This window comes from Nerophis lumbriciformis, linkage group LG33 (assembly GCF_033978685.3).
Source record: "Nerophis lumbriciformis linkage group LG33, RoL_Nlum_v2.1, whole genome shotgun sequence".
In the NCBI taxonomy this organism is placed as follows: Eukaryota; Metazoa; Chordata; class Actinopteri; order Syngnathiformes; family Syngnathidae; genus Nerophis; species Nerophis lumbriciformis.
In genome coordinates, this window is record NC_084580.2 from 18,166,396 (window position 1) to 18,176,391 (window position 9,996).

Sequence of the window (9,996 nt, forward strand, 5' to 3'; positions counted from 1 at the left end):
CCGGACCCATCACTACTATCTACCTATAACACCTGTAAAAATGAAGCAATGCTACCACGCTAGCAAGCGTTAGCTAGCCAACTATGAGCCACCAAGCTGCTAACTGTCGCCAAAAGGCACCATTTAAGTTTTTTTCCCCATGGCATCCTGGATCAAGGCTTTCAGCAGCTTTTGGACGTTTGAGGTAGAAACGTAGGAAGCGCCATCATTATGAAAAGTAACCGGCGAGTATTTTGATTCCGTCCGTCCGTTCATCCGTCCGTCCCTCTTCTTCTTCTTCTTCTTCTTCTTTCTATTGGCGGAGTTACAATGCATAGTAGGCTGCCGCCACCTACTGCACCGGAGGTGTAACTACAAGCAACATTCACAGACAGTCCCATTGCTTTTATGAACGGTCGAGCGAGTCAAAAGCCGAAAAATCCATTTGTGGCGGACGTAATTCTTTCGTGGCGGGCCGCCACAAATAAATGAATGTGTGGGAAACACTGGGGGGGGGGGGGGGGGGGTACTGTTGTGTTTTTAGTGTTTTTCCTGCTTTCTCCTCTTGTCTACACCTGTGCTTCTAGTGATTTGTCCTCGGCGAGGGGCGGACCTTGATGCACACCTGCTCACAATTAGCACTCCGGTATATAGGCACGTCACGGTCAGCTTGGCCTCGCCGGTTATTGTCTCCTGCACCTCCCACGTGCATGTGCCTGCTTCGTTTCATCAGTCCCGGTATGTTGCCACTCCTTATTCCTGTAATCCCTCACCTCTTTGTGCTTGCTTCCTAGCCCCCCCTGAGGTAAAGAGGATTTTTGTGTTGGACTTATTGCTGTGTTCAGTGCGCCCTGGCCTACCTCCCTGCCGACCACTGTGGAACCTGTTTTTGTTAATTATTCATGGTGTGCATTTTTTGCCCCATCGCCTTTTGTTGCAATTGTTGGACTTATTAAATATTCCCCTTTTATTATTCAACATTGCCTCTCGTCTCTGCATCCTGGGATCACCGTGATCAAATCCTAACACTTTTATTTTCCTGCTAAACTTGTAACACGTGTCTACATCACACCTTAAAACAGGAAGTTTGCAAGTTGACCCTTACAAAGATACCAACAATCCAGAATTTTGATGGTAACAGAAACAGAAAGTCAATATTATATGGAATATACCTGACATAAAGGTGTATAACAAAGATGAATATGTAATAAATGATATTAATAACTTAAATCTTTGTGGGGGTAAACTTACAAAGTGTGTGAGTGATGCTTCACCACTGCTTTGTTTATTGTTATGGTTTCCAAGAAAGAGAAGATGTTTTACTTACCAGCTGGATCGTATTCGGCTGAAATGAAAGAGAAAGCAGGTGAAATTCACATCTCATGAATGAAGGCAGAGACTTTTTCGCGTCTTCCTGAAAGAGGAAACATTTGTGTCCCTCACCTTGTCTGCTTCGGCGACGCTTGATGATGAAGATGATGATGAAGATGCCGGCCGCCAGGAGGACCACCACAGCGATGACCGCCAGCGTGGCAGTGACGCTCACGTTGCCTGTTGGTATGGTATGGTTTATTTGTTTGACAGCTGCTTCATAAGTCACATGAAGGAACATCAGGTGGTTACATTGACACTATTCAACATGTCCTAGATGTGTCTTTCTCACCTTCATGGCTTGCGTTGCTCAGGATGCTTCTTCTCTCCAGCTTGGTGACCAGGTCCTCCTTGACGCCAGACAGCTGGAACACACATTCGTACTTGCCCTCCACCTCGGCCGTCACCTCCACTTTCAGGTCCACAGACATCTGGAAGGTTCCGTCGTGGTTGGGGAGCAGCTCTCCGTGCTCCACGTCCTCGAAGATCTGCTCGCCGTCTTTCCTCCAAAACAAGTCGGCTAGGTCGGGGTAGAAACCTGTCGCCATGCAGGTGACCGGAGAGGATGGCGTCTTCTGGAGGAGGAACACCTCTGGAAGCTCTGCCCAGGAAGTGACGTGTGAATGGAGGATGACGTGGAGACAAGATGGAGGTAAAGATGGAGTGAAAGAGAGAGAGAATAAAGGTAAAAATGAAGAGAAAAGGAGACAATTAAGGTAAAGATAGAGATAAATGGACAAAATGGAGGTAAAGATAGAAAAAAAGGAGAAAATGTAGGTAAAGAGAGAGAGAAAAGGAGAGAATGAAGGTAAAGATGGAGAGAAAAGGTGAGAATAAACGGTAAATATGGTGATAAAAGGAGAGAATGGAGGTAACGATTGAGAGAAAAGGAGAAAATGAAGGGAAAGATGAGAGAAAAGAAGGCAAAGATGCAGGAAAAATGAGAAAATTGAGGTAAAGATGAAGGGAAAAGGAGAGAATGAAGGTAAAGATGGAGAGAAAAAGAGAATGGAGGTAAAGATGGAGAGAAAGGAGGTAAAGACGGAGAGAGAAGGAGAGAATGAAGATAAAGAGAAATGGAGAGAATGGAGGTAAAGATGGAGAGAAAATGTGAGATTAAAATGTAAAGATGGTGATAAAAGGAGAGAATGGAGGTAAAGATGGAGAGAAAAGGAGAAAATGAAGGGAAAGATTAGCGAAAAGAAGGCAAAGATGCAGAAAAAATTAGAACATTTGAGGTAAAGATGGAGAGAAAAGGAGAGAATGAAGGTAAAGATGGAGAGAAAAGGAGAGAATAAAAGGTCAAGTTGGAGAGAAATGGAGACAATGAAGGTAAAGATGGCGATAAACGGACAAAATGGAGGTAAAGATGGAGAAAAAAGGAGAAAATGTAGGTAAAGAAAGAGAAAAGGCGAGAATGAAGTAACGATGGAGTAAATGAAGGTAAAGATGGAAAGAAAAGGTGAGAATAAAAGATAAAGATTGTGATAAAAGGAGAAAATGGAGGTAAAGATGGAGAGAAAAGGAAAAAATGAAGGGAAAGATGAGAGAAAAGAAGGAAAAGATGCAGAAAAAAGGAGAAAATTGAGGAAAAGATGGAGCGAAAAGGAGAGGATGAAGATAAAGATGGAGAGAAAAAGAGAATGGAGGTAAAGATAGAGAGAAAGAAGGTAAAGATGGAGAGAGAAGGAGAGAATGAATATAAAGAGAAATAGAGCGAATGGAGGTAAATATGGAGAGAACATGTGAGATTAAAATGTAAAGATGGTGATAAAAGGAGAGAATTGAGGTAAAGATGGAGTGAAAAGGAAAAAATGAAGGGAAAGATGAGAGAAAAGAAGGAAAAGATGCAGAAAAAAGGAGAAAATTGAGGTAAAGATGGAGAGAATAGGAGAGAATGAAGGTCAAAATAGAGAGAAAAGGAGAATGGAGGTAGAAATGGAGAGAAAAGGAGACAATGGAGGTCAAGATGAAGAGAAAATGAGAGAATGGAGGTCAAGATGGAGAGAAAAGGAGAGAATGAAGGTGAAGATGGAGAGAAAAGGAGAGAATGAAGGTCAAGATGGAGAGAAAAGGAGAGAATGTAGGTAAAGAAAGAGAAAAGGCGAGAATGAAGTAACAATGGAGTAAATGAAGGTAAATATGGAAAGAAAAGGTGAGAATAAAAGATAAAGATTGTGATAAAAGGAGAGAATGGAGAGAAAAAGAAAAAATGAAGGGAAAGATGAGCGAAAAGAAGGAAAAGATGCAAAAAAAAGAAGAAATTTGAGGTAAAGATGGAGAGAAAAGGAGAGAATGGAGGTCAAGATGGAGAGAAAAGGAGGTGAAAAGAAGAGTATAAAGAGACAGAGTGTAATGTCAGTAATGTTCCTATAGGGGGAGTGCTAACATGTTAAAAGGTGAAAGTACAAGGTGTGCTTCTACCTGTTCTCATTAGGACCTTCTTCCCATACTCCACATACTTCTTCAAGTAAGAAGGACATTCCTCAGTGAAATAATACTTATCATGGTCTAGTCCAAATATGTCTTGGTCCAACTTGAGTTTGGAGGGGAAAGCTTGTTGTTTTGCTGCAGTAAATGTCCATGTCTTCATGTCCAACGATATGAAATCTTCTCCATCATAACTGATCTGCTTCCAACCTTTAACCTCATCAGTCTCATCATTCCATTCACATCCTGACATCTCCTGGACAATGTGAACACCTGAGAGACACAAAGTGTTGTAAAGCAGAGTGAAACTAACACACAACATGTCTTTGTTGTAGGTTATTATGGGATGGACAGAGACAAGGTATATCAGTGCAGTAATGTGTGTTTTTAATACAGTATAAACATATCAAATATATTAGAATAGTAGAAAGTTCAACATAAACAAACCTCCAGTTTGGTTGAAACGCTTCTTAAGTGTTTCAATGTTGTTTTTGAAGACATGTTCTCTAACAACATTGTACTCTGTTTGTCTCTGCCAGTAGTTTGGATCCTCTGCTGTGATTTTGTTCATCCAGTCCTGTTTGGATTCTGCTTTCCTGATGTTGCTGTCATAGTAACTAATCTCAACTTCATCAACATAACCAACCTCCACAAACTCTGGGAAGTTTGGAACTTGAGAGGATGCAGTGGTGAAATACTTGAGTGAATGAATCACTGAAAGACAAAAGGCAGAAAAACAACATTTGATTCTTTAGTTTCATGTTGAACAATTCCTATTTGAAATGATGCTGTCTTCATTTCAACTTCAAACACTGCTGCTTCTCACAGTAAACAATCACTTCCTGTTCTAAGAGACAATAACAGCGTTTGTCTTTGACTTCATATTTATACCTCACTTTAAGACCACACACATGAATAACTTGACTTATTTCCTTCTACAACCGTAAGTGTCAAATAAATATATGACATTATTGCTAGCAGAGAAGTAAAAGTAGTTTTTCTAGGTGAGGGGAAGTTCAAACTAGTGATGTCACTGCCAAAGCATGGAAATATAGCAGCGCCTTATGGAATGTTTACAATGGAATACAACAACAATATTAGAATACTCTTCATTTAAATATTAGGACTATTCCCAGTAAAAAAAATCATTTAAGAAACATTTAAAGTCACTTTTTAGACTTAAGAGTTAATCTTTCATGTTATCAGTTTGAGAACTTTTTTCTTTTTCTCTTTCCTTTCTTTTATGAAATGAGCATGTAGGAATGAGGTGTATAAAGTTGTAAAGAAAGTGGACTTACCAGGCGTCACGCTGTGTGTTTGTACAACTAGGAGAAAGAAGAAAAGCAAGTTCATCATTAAATGTCACAAGTGCCGAAGTCAATAAAAAAAGTTTCTAGTTTTAATCCTCAGAGAAAAGCAAGGCGACGACAACTTGCTTGACGAGTAAACATGAAATGGACGCCAAGGCGGAAACGAGCTTCTATAAAATCACGTGACTTGAAAGAACTTTCTGGAGGAGGAGACAAATATTTGACAGCAACGCAGCTAACACATGAATATTAACAAAATAAAAGTCATATCATCATTACAAGAATAAAAGTGAATCTAGCGAGGGTGACGTCATGTTTTTTGAAGCAGCTTTACTATAATACACACACACACTTTATAGGAACAATACACAACAAAATGAACCTTTTACATAAGTCATATTGTAGCGTCTAAGCCAGGCATGTCCAAAGGGCGGCCCGAGGGCCATTTGTGGCCCCCAGCTAATTTGTTAACGGCCCCCGGCACATTCTGAAAATACTACAATAAAAATGTAAAACATGAAAAAGTGTAATAAAAGAGTAAACAGGTGAAATGTAACAAGAAAAAGTGTCAATGTTGACACTAATAACACAAAGCTGCCATGTGGACTGTTATTGACCTATTGAAGGCTCCAATTACTTCACTGGAACAATTCCACTTTGAAATATTTTGGGGGGAAAATATTGCATATTTTGTGCGAAACATAGTTTTCTTTCACAAAAAGGGCATCAAACAAACAAACAAACAAAAAATTAAAAAATTATAAAATTTTATAATCAACAGATCTACAGACTTAAGCGTAAAAAAAATGAAATTTGGCTTATTTTCAACACTGATTCTTTTTATTTTTTTATTGTTATGAATTATTGACCTATTTAAGGTTCCAATTACTTCACATCAAATATTCCACGTTGAAATATTTTGGGGGGAAATGTTGCATAGTTTGTGTGTTTGCCATATAAATAAGGGTTTTGACATAAAGGGCATAAACATAAAAACAACATTTAAAAAAACGTTATAACGACAGACAGACCTGAAGTTGATATCGAGATTCAAGCGTTAAATGAAAAAATAATTTATGACTTATTTCTAACATTTTTTGTGACTGAGACCCTTCCGGGTACCCGGGACCAAACTTGAGGAAAGCCATAAAGGTTAAAAAAACAAAAAAAACAACTATATATTGTATTGGTTTTAAAAAAGGAAAAATATAAAAATGGCCCCCGCATGCTTTGATTTCTCAGTCTGTGGCCCTGAGTGGAAAAAGTTTGGACACCCCTGGTCTAAGCGTTTAAAACACTCTTTTAAAAGGACAAATAACTATTTTATTTGTAACTGTTTGTATGTGTGTAATAATTGAAGAATTGAACATACATATACAATGCACACACATATCAAGACACTTTCAATATTCAATATTTTATAGCAAGTTAAACAATTACATAGGAATATAAAATAAATCAAATTAAATACAACGCTCATACCAACCACACCTTGAAAAATAAGACACAATACAAATGAGATTAAAATAAAACATATATAAGTAAATATAATAAATTAAAATTGGGCTTATTAAAAACAACTTACATTTCTCCAATAAATATTTAAATTTAAGGCTGTTTTTACTTCTTACCATTTTCCAATATGTAATTAATATTTTAATGTAGGAGATTGGGTTTCACTTTAAGAAAGCGACTTTTGTGTATGAAAAATGTAGCTCGCACGAGCTGGGTTGCATATGACGTCATACCGTTTGTTCTTCTTCGTGGCTTAATTGACACGATGGTCAAGCAGCTGGAGCGTAGAACTAAAACAAGTGAGAGTGAGTGTAGAGTTTGAGCACAAAATGTCCTATAAAAAGATCAGAATCCAATGGGATCCAGGACTACCTCCTGATGTGGCCTCAATCTGATGCCAAAAGATCAGATGTGAAGGACTTTGGAGCGTTTGGACTGTCAAAAAAAATCAAATCTTTGTCACTTGAGGGCAGAAAAATAATCAGATTTGGTGTGCAGTAAACGGGTCATTAGACTTGCTCAGTGGCCTTGTGGTTAGAGTGTCTGCCCTGAGACTGGAAGGTGGAGAGTTCAAACCCTGGCCGAGTCATACCAAAGACTTAAAAAATGGGACCCATTACATTCACTGCTTGGCACTCAGCATCAAGGGTTGGAATTGGGGGTTAAAACACCAAAAATGATTCCCGGGCGTGGCACCGCTGCTGCTCACTGCTCCCCTCACTTCCCAGGGGGTGAACAAGGGGATGGGTCAAATACAGAGGACACATTTCCCCACACCTAGTGTGTGTGACTATTGTTGGTACTTTAACTTTAACTTAACTTCTCTTATTATTGCAACAACAATGCCAACACACAGCAATTCCACTCAATCTAGGCCAAGCTGGCTGTACACTGTGGCATTGAACCCAGCAAAACTGGAAATGCCACAGCACAAGACAACACTAAGATCCTCCCTATGACGAAGGACTCGGAGGACAGCATTCCAGATGCCTTTGAGGTGGTGCCAAGAGTTCTTGTCCAGCATGACTATGCCAACTGGACACCACCTCAGAACTGTCCCTTACCTAACAACCGTGTCACATACATTGGTGGCTGGGTGGTAAGAAACATTCTCACCAGGCTAACGTGTCACACATGTAGATTTGTCTTAGTTACAGAAGTTCTCACACGGTCATACCACTTATTAAAATGAATAAACAATGGTGGACTTATTATTATTAATGTAATATATAGATATTGATATAATGTACAAATAATAAAATGATATATATTTATATATACACAGACACACACATGACATAGCCCACATTCCTGTCGAGTTACTTTTTTTTTTTTACAGGTTTATGGATGTTCTATGAACTAGAATGTAACACTAATTCCATATAGGTGTATTGAGGGGATAAAAATAGTGTTTAAACAATAGTTTCTCTGTGGGTGGAAATTAAACAGTTTGAGTGGTAATGAATTTACATGAAAGTCACAACAGAAAACGTATACCTCCCAATCTCCGGAATACAGCATTTGGAATTATACACCATATTGAATGGTAATTCACAAGATAATATTTAACCATTTTACTTTTAAGACTCCAATCATTAGATTCAAGTCAATCATATTAAAACCCTCTTCAACACATTTAATCATTGCTACTTTTCTTATATAATGACTTTTGCTTTTCCACATGAATTTTAGGTTGACGTCCTCAATAGTTGTAACAATCTTGGTTGTAGTAGGCAGGGAACAAGCCGGGTAGATAAGTCTGAACATGCTATCCATTTTAGTCAGCAAGATTCTTCCAAAGATGGATAAGTCCCGCTGAAGCCACCTGTTTAGGATTGATTTACAGCCATCAATATACGCTTTTCCAAGTTGACCTTATCTGCTCTGATCTTATTTGTTACATTAAACAATGCCTAAATATTTCCCCTCATCTTTCACTTTGATATTGTGCAATGTTGTGCTTGGACAATGGTGTAAGGTGAGGATTTCACACTTGTCCATGTTGAAGTCCAGTCCAGAAGCTTTAGAAAACAAATCAATAGCTTGTAGGGACAAAGGGATTTGATGATGATTTTCAAAAAAAAAGCTGTGTGAAATCAATTGGAAAGTTAGCGCCCTCTAGACATCTGTGTAAATGTTGCAAACAGCTCCTTTAAGGCCTTTGGAAATGTTCCAGTCTGAAGTGAGACTAGATGAAGGAATTGTGGTGACAAACTGCTCAGCACAGACTTTAGAAATCTAGTGGGTAACTCATCAAGGTGTGTATGTTAATGTTAGATATGTGCCATCTCCAAGCAGAAGAAAATCTTTGACCTTGGCTCTTGGCACAGTTGTTCTGTCCATCTGACGCTTTGTGCTGACTTCACCGATGTTATAGTTTTATTTCTGTTAATGATAGTTAATCACATTTGGCAGTTCTGCCTCGCATGGGTTAGATTCCAAGCCAGGGTTAGATTCCAAGCCAGGGTTGGATCAGGAAGTAAAAACTAAAGCTGAAACAATTCATGTGATTGACTCGCTGTGGCCAAAGTGCTAAAAGTGGGAGGAGGGGAAAAGCATGAGGCTGAATCTTCTGGTGGCAAAGCATCCAAGAAAAGGAAAGTGAAATGTGAAATTAGACACGGTAAAGCCAAACATTGACTGGACGCTTGATCCAAGCCGCTTAACCGCAGTGACCATCATGAAAGATAAAGATGGTACATTTCAACATGATTGGATCTGCCGCTGTGAATATTAATGAGCTACCTGTTACATCTCAGGGCAACAGGTGTGTACTTGTGGTCATGGACTACTTTACACGCTATGTCAACCTTTTCCAGCGTGCCTTTAAATCCAGGGGAGACAGGGCCTTCTCTGTGGTCGGCCCTAAGCTCTAGAACACTCTGTCCCTCCATGTTCAAACTGCTCCCACAGTGGAGTGTTTTAAGTCTCGTCTTAAGACCCACTTTTATTCTTTGGCTTTTAACACTACGTGAGTTGTGTGGTCCTCTGTCCTCTGTTGTCCTGTGTGTTTTTTTTATACATGTTTATTTCTATTTACTGTTTTAATTGGTTTTACCCTTTAAAATCGTTTTTAATCATATTTATTTTGTATTGTTTTTATATTGATTTTATATTTATTTATTTTTTGTTTTTATTCAGTCATTGGTGGAGCTCAGGATAATATTTGAATATTGTTTTTAATATTGTTTTTGATATTGTTTTTAATATTGTTGTGCCGCACTTTGGAATTATTTTTGTTGTTTAAATGTGCTATATAAATATAGTGGATTGGATTGGATTTACAGTAGCAAAATGTATGTTTGAGGACTATATCAGACAACATGGGTTGCCAGAGTGTAGTCACACAGACCAGGTAGGCAATTTGAGTCAGACCTTGTAGAACACTTTG

General features: G+C 38.7%; 1 protein-coding gene across 1 annotated transcript; it reads right to left on the reverse strand.

Moving 5' to 3' along the window:
* Positions 1 to 518: 518 nt before the first annotated feature.
* Positions 519 to 5,285, reverse strand: LOC133575576 (major histocompatibility complex class I-related gene protein-like). The gene is made up of 5 exons (XM_061928253.1): positions 5,079 to 5,285; positions 4,228 to 4,494; positions 3,775 to 4,053; positions 1,643 to 1,951; positions 519 to 1,530 (listed from the first exon to the last, which is right to left on the reverse strand). The coding sequence occupies exons 1-5, from the start codon at positions 5,134 to 5,136 to the stop codon at positions 1,271 to 1,273; spliced, it is 1,173 nt and encodes a 390-aa protein (XP_061784237.1). The 5' UTR covers positions 5,137 to 5,285; the 3' UTR covers positions 519 to 1,270.
* Between the last annotated feature and the right edge of the window lie 4,711 nt (positions 5,286 to 9,996).